The sequence below is a fragment of the Rhinichthys klamathensis genome, unplaced genomic scaffold, assembly GCF_029890125.1.
Source record: "Rhinichthys klamathensis goyatoka isolate OS25496 unplaced genomic scaffold, OSU_Roscu_1.1 h1tg000251l_1, whole genome shotgun sequence".
Lineage (NCBI taxonomy): Eukaryota > Metazoa > Chordata > Actinopteri > Cypriniformes > Leuciscidae > Rhinichthys > Rhinichthys klamathensis.
In genome coordinates, this window is record NW_026606773.1 from 579053 (window position 1) to 598734 (window position 19682).

The following is a 19682-nucleotide window of genomic DNA, read 5'->3' on the forward strand; positions in this document are numbered from 1 at the left end:
CAAACAAAGACAGACTATAATTTGTCAAGTAATCATAAATCCTTGTTCTTGTTATATTGATGGCATCTATCTATCTATATCTACTATTTCTATATCTTGCTCTCTCTCTATATATATATATATATGCTGCCCACCCTGCGATATCCACAGAAGGCTTGGAGACTGACAACGCACTTTACCAAAGAACCAATAAACCAAATAATCACTGATAAACCAAAAAATTCCCCAACAATTCTCAAAATAAGGCATTGAAAAGGCTCTGTTGAAATGCGCTGATTAAATGTCGGTATGGCGTTTATGTAGATGCAAATTCACAAAGGCTGCCAGTTGTCATCCAACCTGAGCTCAAGCGTTCGCACACAAACTATTTTTGTGGCAGAGAGATCAGTATCTCATTTACGTCCTGTCTCCTGTGGTCAGGAAATATCGCAGTTTCACATCACTTTAATCTGAACTGATAATTCATAGATCATGGCCAACCGCACACATTCAGACATCAAAAATGAAGAGAGCATAAAGCCCAAAACATATTAGGCCATGAAATAAAAGCCTTCAGCTTTTTTATGTGAATCTTTATAGCTTAAATTTCATTCCTACTTCCATGATGGAACTGAAGTTTTAGCCATGTTATGCAGTGTAAGTATTCTTACACAGTTTTGAAATTAAAATGACATTCTCTGTGGTCGTGGCCTGGTTAGTACAAGCATTGATATTGGTTACTGGTTAGTAATGCATTCACTGTGTCCGTAATCGAATACTGTAGGTACTACATTTGGTTTGAAGCTTCCTTTGCCACTGTTAAAAAACAATGTTCTATATATAGTGTGTGTAATATTAATGAAATTTGGAGGTACTATATTCGCCGTGACCTATGGCATCAATTGCGTTGCTTCACTGCCAATCACATATTCTCTCCCGTGGCCTCATGGGAAAGTAAAGTGTCCATTGGGTGCGCAGAACGTCGCCGGAAGTTGTAGGTCATCTGGGTACTTTCGCCTACTGGTTTACTATGAATTTGGACATATATGACTTGCTCACATACTGTTTTTCGCCAACTATTGTATGGAAATGCTACTGTGGGTATTGGGTATTGTAGTTCGAAGCTGGCACGCAACATTTCTCAATACTTTTCTTCTCACTCTAACTTCTCCCCTCTATACCGAAAATACAATCAGTGTCACCTTCTAATTGAACAGAATTACTAGTATGGCACATATTTAGTATTAGAGATTTGAATAACCCTTGTGCAGCAACTTTCGCAGGGACAAGCCCATCCAGTGACAAAAAGTGTATTTTTAGTCATCCTGTCTTTGTTTAGGAACACTTATGTTCATTCATAATTCAGAGACACAGCAAAGTTACCAAGGGATTGCTTGTTGTTACTGGAAATATAAGAGAAACCGACTGGATGTTTAAACATGTTTAAAAAGTCAAATGGCTACACTTGAACACCTATGACCACTATGACTTCAAATAGAAGAGCCGAGTAACTCGTGCGTGCACACACACACACTATGCACAGAGAAAAAGAGGAAGAGAAAGAGAAAGAGTTAGAAATGATACTTTCAGGATCTCCTGCCTGTTACTGGAAAGCTCTCACTTCTGTTTGAATCTGCAAATGTGAGTTCATGGGTATACCTCAACATATTAGCAATTGAATGTGGAAGTATGAGTGTGTGAATGTGTTTTTGGGTGTAAAAAATTCATTCTCCATAAGAAGGTGGCGTTCATGCTGTAAAGGTGAATACAGTCAATATATTGATTAAGATATCATTATTTAGTTCTTGGTTCATATTCAGCTGCAGCATGTTAACCCAGTTCATGTGAAAAGACTGGTTTGATGACCAAACAACTATTGTTTTTACCCAACTGAGAAAAAAGGAACTTTTGGTTTTGAGCTATAGTTCAAGTAAATGATCTAATGTGCATATGCACTTCAGTTATGAGAACACAGCCTCAAAAAAGTCGATTGCAACAGACCAAGATAAGCACTCTTTAATCCAAGCACTGATGAATGGGAAGTTTACTAGCCTGCTTTTGATGACAGAAATACAGGTAAGGATTTTTTTAACCACGAATATACTTTTAGATGAGTATGAAATTGTGTAATAAGCTTTCAGCTTTTGCAATTCACAGACATATATATTTTATATTAAAATTAGCCAAATTCAAAAATCACCAGTGACAGAAGTGGAAAATATAGGCTATTTATATTTATTTAAGATAATTTGGGTGAATTCATGAAATAAAGCACTACTGTTTGAAAAAAAATCAAATTTTTCTATTATATTGAACTTGCAAAGACTGAAACCGCATTGATAATACGATATGATATAGGGAAAAATATAATTGATAAGTTATCATGAAGTGGTAATTTAACAATTTTCAAAAACCAACTTTGTTATAAGCGTCTCTGAAGACTTCCGAAACAAAAATGACCTTTATCCTGATTTTTATATGGATTTAAAGATCATCTCAATATAGAATAGACAGATAATCAGAAACCAAAAAGACTAGAGATAATTATATTCTCAACACGTTTTTATCCCTGAGATTCTTTGAGAAATAACATTTAACCTAAAAAATAAACATGAAGTTTCGGAATATGTTTCAAGAAAATCTGAACTAAAATTGTTTTGCTATTAGGCCTAAGCATAAATAGCTATAGCTACATTTAGTGCATTTATGCTTAAAACAAGAAAAACATAACACAAAAAATTTATTAGATTTATGAAAACAAGTTACCCTCTCAAGTAAATTTGTCTTGTTGCAGTACGTGTTTTACACTGTTAAACCGTTTTTTGTTGCTGTTGTTGTTGTTTTTTGCTTTGCTTATTGGAGTGCATTCACACGTGAAGGCCACCAAGAGTTGTTGCGGTGAAAACACATTTTAAGTCAGTGTAGGAACAAGGAGTGATGTAAAACATGTTTTTGTTTCTTTTGCCCTTTCAGCTCTCACCTACGTTCGCTCCTGTAATTCACCGCAGCTAAACATAGCAGCCGTACGGCAAGCAACCTCTAAATGAAAGCGTAAACTTAAAATTGGCAGAAAAACATAAGAAACTAAACTAACTTTTACAAACTACACACATTTTAAAGTCAATTTCCGACTGAACGTGTTTAGTTTGACCACATCTCTTTCCCCCAACGCCCCTCACACAAGCCTTTTAAGCTCAGGGAAATCCCTTTCTTAGCAGTTTCCTGGCAGTTGCGAGAACGGTGACAGAGTGCTGCGTCTGTGCTTTACGCCGCGTCGCTCCATTAGTGGGTTAAGGGTAGAGGTAGATGGTCAGGTTTACCGCAGAATCTTAGTTTTATGTACAGTTATTGTACAAAACGTGTGCCATGAAGATCTAGAGCGATTATCAAGATTTGCACCTGTTCCTTGAGGTGCTCCATTAATTAAAAGATGGATTTTGAATTCTCAATTTAAAGATGGATTTGGAGGTCACCATGCTTTTGTCTCAAACAGTAAGCAATTTTATATATACAACTTTGTGCTTTAAAAAAAAAAAAAAAAAAAAAAGAATTGTGTGCATCCTTCATTTTTAGATGCTTTGTTACGTTTTCAAAATAACTTTTAAAGTTAAGTTTGTCAGTTTCTATGTTTTAAACACGTCTAACTGTAGACTCAACCATGAGTTTTACTCAGGACAATCCGACTGTGTTGCACAATCTGTTTGCCGGACCAATGGTAGACGGGAGTAGTGTTCAGGAAAACAATCTTTATTTTTTACAATTCTGTTTCATTTGGTGGCGCAGAAATGACTTTAAAAACCATTAAGCTTTAAAGTTTGCTGTGTGGATGCACAATTTTTTAATGACAGGAAAAATGTACTGTAAGAAAAATGAAATTCTGTACTTAAAAGCAATAAGTGTTTCCCAGAAGCATGTTTGTGGTGTGTTTTTGTGTTTGCTTTTATAACAGCATAATGTCATTCCCCTCAAATGAAAATTCTGAAATTACCTCACCCTCATGTTTTGTTCCAAACTGTAGGACTTTTTTCCTTCTGTGGAACCCAAAATAAGATATTTTGAAGATTGCCTTGTTTTTTTTGTTTTTTTTTTAAAGTCGGAGAGGTTCAATGTTGTTTGTACCCCAAAGTTCTTCAAAACAAACAACTGCAGGGTGAATAAACAATGACAGAACTTTCTTTTTTGGGGGTGAATTGTCCCTTTAAATTGAATGGTTCTAACCACCAACACTGGTTTGTAAATATTCAGATATCTTGGAAGTAACCAGAAGAATCACCTGCTGTAAAAAAAAAAAAACCCAACCGCCTGGCCTCTGATCGTGCATCTCAGCTACAATGTTCTCCACATGGATTCTGCATATGGTTTCATTCACTCTGCTGATCAGACGGGGCATTGGCAACCAGTGTCTTTATTATGAAGTCACGCCTGGGAAAGGTGAGAGAGAAAGATAACACCTACAGACATTATTGCATTCAATTCTCTTTTGTAAAACCTGTGTAGTTCAGGCCTGTGTCCATCAGATAGACCTTATCGGTGGTCTCTATAATCTTATTGTGGCCTCCGTCCTGGACTCATACATATAAATTGTATTATCCCATCAAAAATAAACCCTTATCTTGGACCTAGCTAGACAGTCAATAGAGATTTTCCTTTGTAGACACTTTTTGCAGATTTGCAGTTCCAAAGAATTTTAGAAATTCACTTCTAAGTAATCTTGAGAGCCTTGCTGAATCTAATAATAGTATATAAAACTCCCTTTAAATTTAGCAATCCAATAAATGGCATCATCCAGAGCTTTGTCAGAAGTTCCTGTCTGTGGTCACACACGTCTGTGAGAAAGCGATGCTCTTGGAAACAAAGTTTGTCTTGTAATGTGACATCCTAAAGGCACCAAGAACAGTAAATATAAAGATAACTATAACAATATCTATATTAGCAGGATGGATTCTGATTGGCTGTCATTGTTTTTTATCTTTTATCCCCTTATTCAAGTGTGCTATTAGTATACTACTTTTAAAGTCCCCCTGTGGTGTAAATGCAGTTTTTACTGTTGTTTAAATGTCTATGTGGTGTTTTTAATATGCTTTAAGGCAAACCATGTCAACATTCACCATTGCTGGGTATTTTCTCTTTAAAACTTCAGTGATCTAAAGACAGTCTTAAAAACTAAGTTTGAAATCACTGGTGTTTCTGACGTCACAGACTACCTTGTAACCAATCACGCCAAAATACGGGTGGGCTTTAGCATATCATTAACTATGCTGTGAAGCTGCTGGGGAGTCTTAAGAGAAGCCATGCAGGTTATCCCGGTATATTTTTCTGTTAATATGAAAAAATCGCGTAGATTTAGCAATATAGCGGCGGGTGTACGATGCATTATGATGTTATGATGAACTATATGCCTTTCTAAGCTCAAAGCATTTCTAAGGATACTGATTGTTAAGCTCAATTTGTACTTCTGCGTCAAACTCACTCCATCTAGGCCTATGTCGTAGGCTGTGTAGCGCGTATCCTTCGGTGTACCCTGACTTGCACCTCTCCAAAAATGTAACAACGCATCAATTCCACAAGCGCTGTGATTGTCTGCTTCAACCCATCCTCGGTTTCACATACTTCCTCTGCTTGTGTAATTGCACGTCAACGCGGAAAACACTGCAGAAGTATAAATAAGCTTTTTCGACTTGAACCGGCGCTGCACAAACCGATCGGTGAATGACATAAAAATACTGCGAGAGCCAGGGCCGTCGCTAGTGGGCTGAAAGGTGGTGACAATTATAGGGGCCCCCGCTGCCCAGGGGGCCCCACAAAATCCAGCAGTTATACTATTTAGGCCCCTGTAGTATGAATAATTCTAATATTTATATTAGTTGTATGCCTGAGATTTAAATGAAAACCACAAAAACGTGCAATTTGGGTAAATATTTTTCCAAATATCTGCTTCTCTTACCTCCATAAAAATGGTTTAGTCCGACCTAAAGTATTTATTAATTATTCAGTCAGAGTCAGTGACAAACATCAGATGGACCCAATAAAATTGTAAGTCCCACCCCAGCTCGTGAACAGAACCAATCAGAGTTGAGGCGGCAGCCTGAAGTTAACGATGAACTTGGTGGAAGAGCAGGAGACTAACTGACTGAAAAATGTCGGGGAAAAGAAAACATAAATCAGGGAACCAGAAATGCCAGGAAAAGACGGAGAGGAAGGCAAGGAGAGTGGTTGTATCCCAGTCGATCAAGACGTTCTTAAAGACCGGTTATATATTGTTATTTCGCTGGGAATTAGAAAACTTCCGTCTACAGTCTGCCGTGTACAGTCATTTTTTATTATCGGTGCGCGCCACAATCGACCGAATGATTACGTGGTGTAAATTCCTGTCTTTTTACACTATTGTAAATAGAGTTTTAAAAAAATTCCACGAGTCACGACGCATTGCATAATGCATCTGACCTGCCGGCTGATGATATTTAAAACATCGAGAAAACACAAATACAACACACTGCACTTGGATGAATAAATGTATTCGCTTTATTTAATAATATTACCAGTTCCATATTATCTTTATTAAAAAATAAGACAATGAATGGTTTTATTTTTTTAATTAGACTGCATTCTTGTCAATTTCTAAATGTTTACTTTTTGATTTATGAATTATAACAGACTGATGGGGGGAAAAAATTATTACTTTTTAAAAATTGGTTTTATTATTATTTAACAATTTCTTGCTTTATTGTTAGCTTTTATTAGTTGTAATTTTTATATAAATATTTAACTTTTAAAATAAAGGTTTTACAACAACATCACCATCTTCTGTTATGTGGGCCTCCATGTTCATCTATTGTACAGTATATGATATTGGTGGAGGGTGGTGGGGGCCCACATCAATATTTTTTCAGGGGCCCCGAATCCTCTAGCTACGGCCCTGGCGAGAGCAGACGGCTCTGTGTGCTTTTCAATCGCTCTCGTGGTACTTTGATGTCATAAACCGATCGGTCTGTGCAGTGCCGGTTCAAGTCGGACAGGCCTAGTGAAAACCGACGCATAGCCTCACGCAGAAATAAATCAGCGTTTAGAAGGCAGCTGACTCTGAGATGGTGAAGGGGAACATTGTTTGTGTAGCCTAACATTAGCAACACAACTGTTTGATAACGTAGTCAAGCTAATCATATTACAGTTTTTCTCGATTGCTTAAACACATTTCTTGAAACTATGCCTCGTATTATCAAAACAGTAAACACAAACCCATAACGTCTCACCCAATTCCCCAAACATCCTATTTTCAGGTCAAAATGAAGCTCTACACTCAAAACCAGTCACTCTTGCTGAAAAACCAAACGTTGCCCTCAGACGGGACACACAAGCCCTCAAAAATACACACACTACAACATAGTCTTACACACTGGTGCTATAAATTCAAAACAACATTTCCAAAACTGGTAAGTCATGTTGCTTGCTTTTTTACTCTCTCCTACTCTTACGTAAGATGTGTGTGAGCATCATATGACAGTAAAAGAGCACACACAAACCTTATTCAAATATGGAATTGTATTGGAATGGTAAAGAGTGTTGGTACATGCCTCCACTCAAGGATACAATATGATGAACAAGTCTAAGAATGTTCCACATATGGTTGAAATACCATCATTGGCCTAGAAAGATAACATTCTGGGAGTCAAGACTATAAAGGAGAAAGGATGCCCTCCCTTCACTGTCACACTCTGCAGCCACTCTGTGTGACTGTACGACTGCTGGCCTTTTCTTGCAAGAACATAAACCTCATCAAAGACAATTGGAAATGTTTGTCTCTTATTCAGTGATAGAAATGTGTTTGCCACCACACCTTTCTGAAGGTTCTGATGATGGAGGCGACGGGGAAGCGACTCAAATTTGGCTGTACTCTTTGCCCAGCCTCCCTCATAGTCATACCATGGACAAGGACATGGCCAACCAAAGTGGCTTGAATTTCATCAGAGACTGCTTGTCTTCTTGCCCTTGCCCTTCCTCCTCCTCCTCCTTCTTCTTCTCCTCCTCCTCCTCCTCCTCTTCCTATTCCTCCTCCTCTTCCTCTAACTCCTCCTCCTCCTCATCCTCCTCGACCTATTGCTTAATTTCTCTGTGGATCCATTGTTCCAAAACTCAGTAAACTAATTTTTATCTTTTATAAAAGATTGTATAAGCTTTTATCTATCTATTGAAGGATTTGACTGATGTGTGTTCAATTTTGACTCTTAGTGTTTTCACCTGGGTAATTGTGTGCTAACTGAGCTGAAGCTGTGCTGACTTGAGTGAACAATTTTGAATGCTAGTGCTTTCTAAATGACCATGTGGTGTAGGCAATGAGAAATGAAGGGATTTGTGTGTAGAGTTTTGCTGTGACAGTTCAACAAATCTGACTAATGTGTCAAAACAGGGGAATAGTGTTCATAGTTCAGTGAAATGGGTGTGCTTTTTGATAAATGGCATTATGGTTTTGAAATTTTAGTTAAAAAGCCTGGTTATAGTGTTTAAGCAATCGAGAAAAACTGTAATTACTGTTATGTGTCCGACGTTGTAAAGAGCGATACTATTGTGCAGCGTTTACTTCAGTCCAGCGTTCCAGTCAACTTTTAGACACGCACTTGCGAACTTCCCTAAGCACTTCCCCTCGGGGGAATCCCTGCCACCATTTTGAAGTGCGTTCCACTTCGTGAAGTGGACGAGGGAAGTTTATGGACAGATAAATCCCTCGATTTTGACTGAGGGAGCGAGTCTCCTTCATATGTACACTTCAGGCAGCTCCATATACCACAATGTAACTCGATTGTGAATTTGTGACGTCACCGAAGATCTCGTCTAATCACCACCACCACAAACAACTCTGATATATTAATTATTTTATATTTTTTTAATTTACAACCCAAAAACACCTATGTACAATCATGCTGCATTAAGCAAATTCTTAAAGGGAAATAAAATAAATATAAAAAATCAACTCCATAGCTGATTCCAAGTGACGTTCCAATTAAATTTTAAGGGGGACTTTAAACTAAAAATAAGAAAGTATACTTTCAGTCTATATACTTTTTCATGTAGGCTACTTCTCAGAAATATAGGGGAGAGCGAGGCACAACCTAACAATAGTTGACTTTCTTAGTTTGTGTAAACCTATTTAGGGTTCAGAGTATTATTTTTTACCCGCATTAATTTCACACGTTTAGTACAATTATGTGGTTTTGTTCATTAATACAGTGTATACTTTTTTCTTTATTTACCCCAAAAGAATGGAATTGAAATGTGACAACATGCCCCATTGGTGGGGTACATTGTAACATATGAGGGACACAATGTAACATGTACATATAACAGCTTAAAATGTTATCTGATCTAATAAAAAAATATACAAGACAAACTAAAATATTTTCTCAATAAAATGGCCTACAATTATTAACTTTTTCATATAAAATCATGGCAACATGGCAATAAAAGTAGTTTGTCAACAAGCACACTGCAAAACAGAGCTATACAGCATAGTTCAAAACATAATAATAATAATAAATTAATAATTAATCATTTCTGAACATTAAATCTCAATATTTATTCACCTTTTTCTCATGGTATCTCAATAGAATCCATAAAAGTATGGAAGGCATAGTTCTAATAGGAGCACATTGTAACGCAGTGTTACAACATTCCCCGCCTGCGCAACTGGGATTTAAACCCTGCTAGTGTCTTCTCCTGGTTAGATCAGCATTAAAGAACTATCTCAACTGTTAAATAACAGATATAGGATTAAAATAATATCAGATTTGTCTAATTTTAAATAAACACAAAAACAGAGATGAAAAATAAATGTTCCAAAGATTTTTGAATTTTGCTGCAATTTTTTGGCAACTATTAAATACACAGTTTTGTCATGCTGGCATGTATTGAAACTTTTAAACCATGTGTGTTACAACCAGCCCTCTCAACCCTATACTTAAAATTGTACTTTTTGGCCTATATTTGCTCTAAAATTTTACTTTTTGGCCTATACTTGTATTCAGTCTTTTGATTGAGGATATACTTAAAATTATAATTAAGTATTCTAAGTATACTTGGCTTGTTTCCACCCCGGAATAAAAAAAATAAAAAAAACGTAAAAGATATAAACTCACAATTCTGACCTTTTTTCCCCCCAGAATTATGAGTTTAAATTTGCAATTCTGATCAAAAGTCGCCATTGCCTTTTTTATTTTTTAATCAGTGATGGAAACAAGCTTCCATAATTTAAAATGTGAACTAGAAAAACTTGGGGAAAAATAACTACTGACTGCAAAAAGTGTTTAAAAACTTAAAGACAGTTATAGCACCTGAAATATACATTTTATAAAAAATACAAATTGCAATTAAACATCTTGAGTTGATGTTGATAAACATTGATGGAAATTGTATGGGTCTCTTACCTATAAAAAGGATATCTGTGCCACTGTAATCAAATTAAGCCTGTTTTAAGTATTATTTGTCTGAAACCAAGAACATGTATTTGGCATGCTTTGGTGACCCTTATGTTGTAGCGTCTATTAAAATGTGCAACTCAGACATGAACTGATGTTACTGACTTTACCTTTAATATTTACCTCTGATCTCTTGATTTAGAATCTCCATTGATGGATTCCTTGCAGTGCTACAATGACTTCATGACACATGTACAATGCAGATGGGAGGTCGATCCGCATGTTCTTCCTCAGGCTACAGCAAACAAATCCATCTTTGAACTTCACTACTGGGACAAGAGTTTCAAGTAGGTAAAAGAAGGAAAGAAAGAAAGAAAGAAAGAACGAAAGAAAGAAAGAAAGAAAGAAAGAAAGAAAGAAAGAAAGAAAGAAAGAAAGAAAGAAAGAAAGAAAGAAAGAAAGAAAGACTACAATGGGGAAATTTTACTTTATCTCTCTATCTCTCTCTCTCTCTCTCTCTCTCTCTCTCTCTCTCTCTCTCTCTCTCTCTCTCTCTCTCTCTCCTTCTCAGTAGAGAAAAACGTTGTGACCCGCTCAGAACCAGTGTGCTTTTACCCAATGGGAAGATCTTTCACGAGTGTCGCTTTAACACTAGAAGGTTTTCTAGTAACACAAATCACATTCTATATTTCAAAGTACCCTGTAAGTACCCCGGAGCCACAACCCTCAAAGTTGCTCAGCATGGTGAGTGTGTGTTTTGTACATGCATTATATCCTTCTAAAGCAACTCTGGTGTGGAAAGGCATTTCACCATTATGTGTGTGATTTTAGGAAAAGTTAAGGCCCCTATTGACTTGAAGGAGATGGTGGCTGATGGCGGAGGTCATCTGCTGTCCTGGAAAAGCCCATATCCTGCATCCTCAAATATCACAAGAACTCTTACGTACCAGCTTCAGTATAGCGGTATGCAAGACTGGACTGTGAGTACACACTACAGTACATTGTCAGAAAAATATTTGCAAATACTTTCCTCTATCTACCCCTAAGGGGATTTTTAATTTAAGATAAGGTACTTAACATACTCCCTTAGGATTAGATTCAATAAACATGAAAAAAAAAAAAAATATATATATATTTATATGTGTGTGTGTGTGTGTGTGTGTGTGTGTGTGTGTGTGTGTGTGTGTGTGTGTGTGTGTGTGTGTGTGTGTGTGTGTGTGTTTGTAATAAATTGTCTTCAATACGTATATTTTTCTACAGTAAGAACACATTAAATTTATGAAAAATGACAATACATTTATAATGTTCCAAAAAAGATTTTGATTTCAAATAAATGCTGTTTTTTTTACTTTCTATAAATAAAAGAATGCTAAAAAAAGTAGCATGCTTGCTTTCCACCTAAATATTTATTAAATAAATATTAAAATATTCATCACAACTGTTTTCAACATTGATCTAATGAGCAGCAAATCATGACATTAGAATGATTTCTGAAGGATCATGTGACACTGAAGACTGGAGTAATGAAGCTGAAAATTCAGCTTTGATCACAGGAATAAATTACATTTGAAAATATATTCAAATAGAAAACAGTTATTTTAAACAGTAATAATATTTCACAGTATTACCTTTTTATTGAATTTTTGATCGAATAAATGCTACTTGGTGGCCCTTCTTTAAAAAGCATTCAAAACCTTTCTGACTCCAAACTTCTGAGAGATACTGTATCCTATATGAAATGAAATAAATCGTCTTAAATAAGGAAAAGGCATCAAAGTATAAACACCAAACCCTAAATGGCATTAAATCGCTCACATATTCAAAACATTATCTGATAGCAACATTATACCTTGTGGATATCCTGTCTACAACAATGTCTGTGCTGCAGCAGCTTTGTTTCACTGTAGGCAACTATCAAACAACACAATCTGACACTGTAAGGAAATGTCATAATAACCTCAAACTTTCCCACCTAAGATAAAGCCTCCACATGAAAGAGTGATACTAGCGGTTGAAACTGGAGATAGATCCACTGTCAAGATTGGGATATGTACATGGGTGAATGCTGAGTGCATTTATTTGTGTATTTATGCGATTGGTTAGCCTGACATGCACATGCACAGTGTGTTACTTATGTAATCAGTATATGCCAGTTGTGGAAAAATAAATGGTTATGTAGTTTCGCATGCTGCCAAAATACTTGTGTACTGTATACTGCATAAATATTACAACTTATATTTCCAGTGAATTAAGTAATGGATTATGTATATCCAGCCGGTTGCTATCCGCTTTGCGTTGGGGTCCTGATCCCTCTGTCCAGTTACCCGGATGTGTTATCAGTTTTTACCGGACGTTATCAGGAAATAACATACCGCTGGATGGTGCAATTGACCAATTAGAATTAGAAAGTATTCCACAGAGCCGTGTAATAATTATATATAACATAGGCTACAGCATGATTGCAAGTGTGAATATGTTTTACACAACAGTTCAATAAACAATGTGTTACTATTGAGTAACTTACACTTTAGACACAATACTGACAGTTGTTTGCTCCGCCAAGGACAATATTTCCAAAAGAAGCCACAGAACAACCGACTATTGCTTGTCTCTGTGAAACACACAGTGGTGTTTACTTCCTGAATTAATCAGTATATTTAAAAAAAAAAATCAGTTCAGTAAATGTCGAACACACTCTCAAACGCACTTGTTTCGTTCATGAATGAATCAGGGATTTTTTAGGCAAATCGGTTCAGTGAATGATTCAGTGACGCACTAACAAAGATTTTATTTACATTTTTAGATGCAAACGGCATAATCGAATTAAAAAAAAAACTAATTTGAAAATATGTATCTGTAATTATATATATACATATATATAGCTCACCACCCTTTTGGTTAAGTTTGTGTACAGCATTATGGGTAATGTAGCTTTTCATCATGAATTGAACTGATAAATGCTTTACTTTTGAATTTAAAAATAAGTAAAACAATAATAAAGCAGATGGCTTCAACAGGCATATACAATCAATTAACAGTCTCAGAACTCACAGTAGGTCTGTCTTTAAAGTTATTCATGATGTCAGATTTTATTGGTTGCATGTTATTGAAACATTACCTTTGCTAAGTTCTTATTCTGTTTTACTGGAACAGATTGTGGATAACATTAATGCGTCTGAGTATATGATTGACAAGGAGTCACTGTTGCCCGGCAACCATTATCAAGCCAGAGTGAGGGCGCGGGGTCCTGTAGGACTCTGGAGTGACTGGAGCCCCCTGGTGTCCTGGAATACTCACAATGGTGTTATTTTTGTTTATTTATTTATTTATGTTTGCTAACTATCTAATATATATTATCCTTATTATACTGCAAATACATGTTTTAATGAAGTTCATGGCCTCTTGCAGATGGAGTCTTTAACCTGCAGTGTGTGATTGTGGGAGAAAAAACTGTGACGTGTACCTGGCAAATGAAGACAGACCATTTTGAGTTGATGTCTTATCATCTCTGGTGCAGTGACAGTGATAACAATGAGTGAGTTCTCCATCCATCCCAAACTCATGTGATGTCCCTAATAATTGATCTACAGTGTGATGTCACATCCTGTACATTGACAACCCTTTCTCTATCCCCCAGATCCTCTGTTTGTTGTAAATATCCTCAGCTGCAGTCCCAGGACGTTGAGCTATCTGAGTTTATGTGTTCTGTGAATGTCTCTGACCCTTACCTGTTAACAGTGGAGCTAAAACCAGTGCTATACAGTAGGACGTTCAGAACTGGAGAACACAGTAAGTCTCTGTTGTTTAGTGGAGTCTTGAGTGCCAGTGCTGCCATCTGGAGTTTAGGAAGAACATTCATGTTTGTTCTTCTTCTCTTCAAGTTAAACTTTCACAACCTGACCAGATTCAGGTGATGGAAGAAGATGGCACCTACAACTTTAACTGGTCTGCAGCAGTTGTTCCATCAAAGGTGGAGATGCAGTACTCCACCCAGCTAAAAATCTCGACCAACATCTCGGTGCGTTAGCTACTTTCGGTATCCGTGATGCATTGACTAAATGATTCATTGTAGCTGTGACTGATCACATGCCTGGTTTTACTTTCTTTTTTGTAGGACTCAATGATCATTACCCTTCAAGATGGGGTCAACAATTTTGAGTTTCCTTCTGGGAATCTAAATGCTTCAACTATTTACCAGGCCCAGATCAGATTACTGCCTGTAAATGTACAAGACAACAAGTTTAAAGTTCAGCCATCTGATTGGTCGCAGCCAGCAGAGTTCACCACTAAGCCAGGTAACACTCTGCACTTCTGATCATACAACCCTATTTTATAATGTTGATATATTTCTTTCCTAATTTAATTTTAGACAAATTTGGATAATGTGTCAGTGCCCAGTTAACAATTGAGATGTGCTCACTTTTAAAGTGGTTTAAAATAATGAATTGCTGATTTCTTCCTTGTAAATTCAATGAAACGCAAAACAGAAACTACACACTAAATCATTTAATAAATAATGTTTGAAAAAAGTAAATGATTAATATTGACATATGCGTTGAATTTGGGTAGATTGGGTGAATTTTGAGATTACTATTAAAAAAGTGGCACAGAGCATTTAAAATCACCCTGCTGCATGTTTGTTTATGTATGCATTTATTTGTTTGTTCATTTATTCATTCAGGTATACTTATTGATTGTGTTGTATACTCTGTACTCTTGTATACTCTGTCCTGTGTGTGCATATGTGCTTTTGTGTTTTTTGCATTAAAAAAAAAATCAACTTTATACATGTGTACTTAATTCATAGAGAGATTCTTTTAAAATAACAAAGATGTAAGAAGTTCTGGGAACGTCTTTGTAAAATTATTTAAGCTTATAGGACAACATGAATTGATACCCACAAGACATATCTCAATACATGATGCTTTTTGTGTGTAGTTGTATTGCCCACCAGCTCTGTCATCTACATTTTGGTTCCTGTGTTTGTGGCGGTGCTTTTCGTCATCTTGTACAATGCCCTTCCTGCCTGTCACAGGTAAAACACACCACACTGTGGCATTTATGGATTTATGCATCTATCCAACATTTGATCAATTCATGCATTACCTGGAAATAAAACTCATTACACTGGTATTGCTAGCCCATGGTGAACATTTAAACAAAATTATAAACGCAACACTTTTGTTTTTACCCCCATTTTTCATGAGCTGAACTCAAAGATCTAAGACTTTTTCTATGTACACAAAAGGGCTATTTCTCTCAAATATTGTTCACAAATCTGTCTAAATCTGTCTTAGTGAGCACTTCTCCTTTGCCGAGATAATCCATCCACCTCACAGGTTTGGCATCAAGATGCTGATTAGACAGCATGATTATTGCACAGGTGTGCCTTAGGCTGTCCACAATTAAAGGCCACTCTAAAATGTGGAGTTTTACTGTATTAGGGGAGTCTGAAAACCAGTCAGTATCTGGTGTGACCACCATTTTCCTCACGCAGTGCAACACATCTCCTACGCATAGAGTTGATCAGGTTGTTGATTGTGGCCTGTGGAATGTTGGTCCACTTCTCTTCAATGGCTGTGCGAAGTTGCTGGATATTGGCAGGACCTGGAACACGCTGTCGTATATGCCGATCCAGAGCTTCCCAAACATGCTCAATGGGTGACATGTCCGGTGAGTATGCTGGCCATGCAAGAACTGGGATGTTTTCAGCTTCCAGGAATTGTGTACAGATCCTTGCAACATGGGCCCGTGCATTATCATGCTGCAACATGAGGTGATGGTCGTGGATAAATGGCACAACAATGGGCCTCGGGATCTCATCACGGTCTCTCTGTGCATTCAAAATGCCATCAATAAAATGCACCTGTGTTCGTTGTCCATAACATACGCCTGCCCATACCATAACCCCACCGCCACCATGGGCCACTCGATCCACAACGTTGACATCAAAAAACCGTTAACCCACACGACGCCATACACGCTGTCTGCCATCTGCCCTGTACAGTGAAAACCGGGATTCATCCTCTTCAAAGTGCCAGACGCCATCGAATCTGAGCATTTGCCCTCTCAAGTCGGTTACGACGACGAACTGCAGTCAGGTCGAGACCCCGATGAGGACGACGAGCATGCAGATGAGCTTCCCTGAGACGGTTTCTGACAGTTTGTGCAGAAATTGTTTGGTTATGCAAACCGATTGTTGCAGCAGCTGTCCGGGTGGCTGGTCTCAGATGATCTTGGAGGTGAAGATGCCGGATGTGGAGGTCCTGGGCTGGTGTGGTTACACGTGGTCTGCGGTTGTGAGGCCGGTTGGATGTACTGCCAAATTCTCTGAAAAGCCTTTGGAGACGGCTTATGGTAGAGAAATAAACATTCAATTCATGGGCAACAGCTCCGGTGGACATTCCTGCAGTCAGCATGCCAATTGCACACTCCCTCAAAACTTGCAACATCTGTGGCATTGTGCTGTGTGATAAAACTGCACATTTTAGAGTGGCCTTTTATTGTGGACAGCCTAAGGCACACCTGTGCAATAATCATGTCTAATCAGCATCTTGATATCCCACACCTGTGAGGTGGATGGGTTATCTCGGCAAAGGAGAAGTGCTCACTGACACAGATTTAGACAGATTTGTGAATAATATTTGAGAGAAAAAGACCTTTTGTGTACATGGAAAAAGTCTTATATCTTTTGAGTTCAGCTCATGAAAAATGGGGATAAAAACAAAATTGTAGCGTTTATAATTTTGTTCAGTGCATGTAGATGTTTTTGTTTGTGTGTTTATTTATTCATGCGTGTAATTCTATTAACAGAAGGATGAAGTTATGGAATGGTTCGGTTCCATCGCCCATAAAGAGCAAAGTGTTGGAGGGGATGATCAAGGTGAGTCTTTACTGACTGATTATTTAAAAAAAAAAAAAAAAAAAAAAAATCCTTAATTTCTCCACCCCCAAAATGCACAAACACACAATGCAAAAGTCATAGCTGAAGCGAAGCAAAATAATGCTTCGCGGAAAATAATGCAAAGATGACAAACGAATGACAAAGAAGAAAAAAAAATGAACACACAGCACACAAGACAAGAGCATATGCAAGCAAGAGTTGGTTGTTAGTCGCCAGCAGAACAGCAGCTCCAGACAAACAATGCCAATCAAAACTGTCCTTTTACTAGAGCTAACATTACAACAACTGCATATCTTGGTTCTGTGAAACATAGCAAAACCTGTGTAGCGCACATATGGAGCAGAAACAACGCAACCTCTGCGTCTGTTTTCAGGCCTTACAGCTTAGGTCTCTCCAGCGCTGGAAAGCTTTATTAACGCGGTTCCTAAAGTTCTTGCCTGATCAAAACCCTTCATCTCCCAGTGATATTCCTCTGACCTTTTCTCTTTTGTAATGTCTCTCACCCATCTATCTGGCTGCATCTGAAATCACATACTTATATAGTAGCTGAAAAACATATGTGACAAAAGAAGTAGCTATGTCCGAATTCACAGTACTCATATAGGCAAAAAGTACCCAGATGACCTTCTACTTCCGAAATTCTGAAGTGCGCATATAAGTTCAGGGACTGTGTATTTTGCAACACAACAGCTAAAATGATGGCAAACATGGCTTTTTGTCTATCAGTTTTGTCTTTATTAAGTTTATTCTAAGTAGCTAACTAGTAATCTGGTTATGGTGTAACTAAATTACATATTTGCTTTTTCTATCTCTCTCTCTTTCAGAAGTCTCCCACCGGATGGCCGCATATCATTGAGAAAGAGGCGACCTCTATTTGTGTTCTGCTGGCAACAGACAATCTCAGTATCTGCAAAAGCAGGTAAGCTCTCACTCAAATGAAAACATTTCACAATAAAACAGTTCTAAATTTGGCATGAAATGAATGTGTTGTGTACTTGTGATGTACAGTATATGTACGTATATTTGCATGATCATGGTCTTTTGTGTAGGAATTACAGTATGGTCTCTGCAACAGTAATATTTTAGTATAATTTATATACTAATATCGTATTTATAAAATTTTCTAATTAGCTTTTATTTTCATGGTTTCAGTTTTTTTTTTTTTTTTTTCAATTTTTGTAAATGTTGTACTTTTGCAATTTTTATTACTTTTTGTTTTTTTAATATTTTTATTTAGCTGTAATTTTTATATCAGTTTTACTAATTTTAGTAATTATATAAAGCGCTGTATAAATAAAGGAGACTTGACTTCAGCTTTGTTTCAATTACCTAACTTTTTTTTTAATAGTTTTATTTTTTGTTTTAGATTGTTAATAATACCGTAGCAACACTGCTGTGAAATGTCTTTGCATCCAGCTAATGCCACCAGTTCCACTTTTCTTTGCAAACCCTAAAAAATATGTTGCATTATGGTGTGGGTTGCGTATTGTAATTCATGTCGACTTTAAAGTGCATCTTAAATCTCTATGTCTGACATTATTTTACTTTTATCCATAATTTTGTTACAGTATCACCTGGGAGCCGCTTTTGTTACACACTGAAGATGTGAGTTTAAATGCTGGTAAAATGGGACAGTCATGTGGATCAAACCACTTGTGCACCTACGTGGGGGAAGGCATGTGCAAAGACAAATCAGGCATGAACTTCAGTGGGCCTTATATTCTGTGCTGTGAGGATTCCTGCACTCAGGACAAAGTATTGGACGGGTCTACAGACAGAGATCAGACATCTGTGTTAGGAAAGTCTGAGAGTTTTGCTCCAATAAATGGAGGCTACGTTGTAACTCCTCCCACCGCCATGCCAGCCATTCAAAGCCCCGCCCCCATTGACACTCCGAACAATAACCCATCAGATGAACCTCCAGCCTACACCCCCAGCCCAGATCAGGGCTGTACGGTCCTCCCTCATCCATCCGGATACTTCACGATGCCATGTGTTACCATGAAACAGTCAGAGCCGAGTGGATCGTCTGGAACATAATTATCAAGGACTCCATGTTACTTTGGTGCATTTCTAAAAATAAAATAAATAAAAAATGTAAGTACTCAAAAGATGGATCCAGAGATGCAAGCAAGGGCCATGGCTAAAATGTGCATGATATTGAGCACAATAAAAGCAGATCAAATCTTTGCTTTATTTAAAATGTCACTTTAAAGGGATGGTTCACCAAAAAAATGCCATTACGTATTCCAAACCTGTATGAGTTTCTTTCGTCTGTTGAACTAAAAAAAAAAAAAAAAGATATTATGAAGAATGTTGGTAACCAGACAGTTGACGGCACCCATTGACTTCCATAGTAGGAAAATAAATACAGGAAGTCAATGGGTGCCGTC

General features: G+C 37.3%; 1 protein-coding gene across 1 annotated transcript; it reads left to right on the plus strand.

The window, feature by feature from the left end:
- The first annotated feature begins 4310 nt into the window (after positions 1-4310).
- Positions 4311-19370, plus strand: csf2rb (colony stimulating factor 2 receptor subunit beta). The gene is made up of 13 exons (XM_056266612.1): positions 4311-4410; positions 10588-10732; positions 10957-11129; positions 11217-11365; positions 13539-13686; positions 13794-13920; positions 14023-14174; positions 14267-14403; positions 14500-14680; positions 15324-15420; positions 17199-17268; positions 18114-18208; positions 18858-19370. The coding sequence occupies exons 1-13, from the start codon at positions 4311-4313 to the stop codon at positions 19327-19329; spliced, it is 2046 nt and encodes a 681-aa protein (XP_056122587.1). The 3' UTR covers positions 19330-19370.
- Positions 19371-19682: the final 312 nt, after the last annotated feature.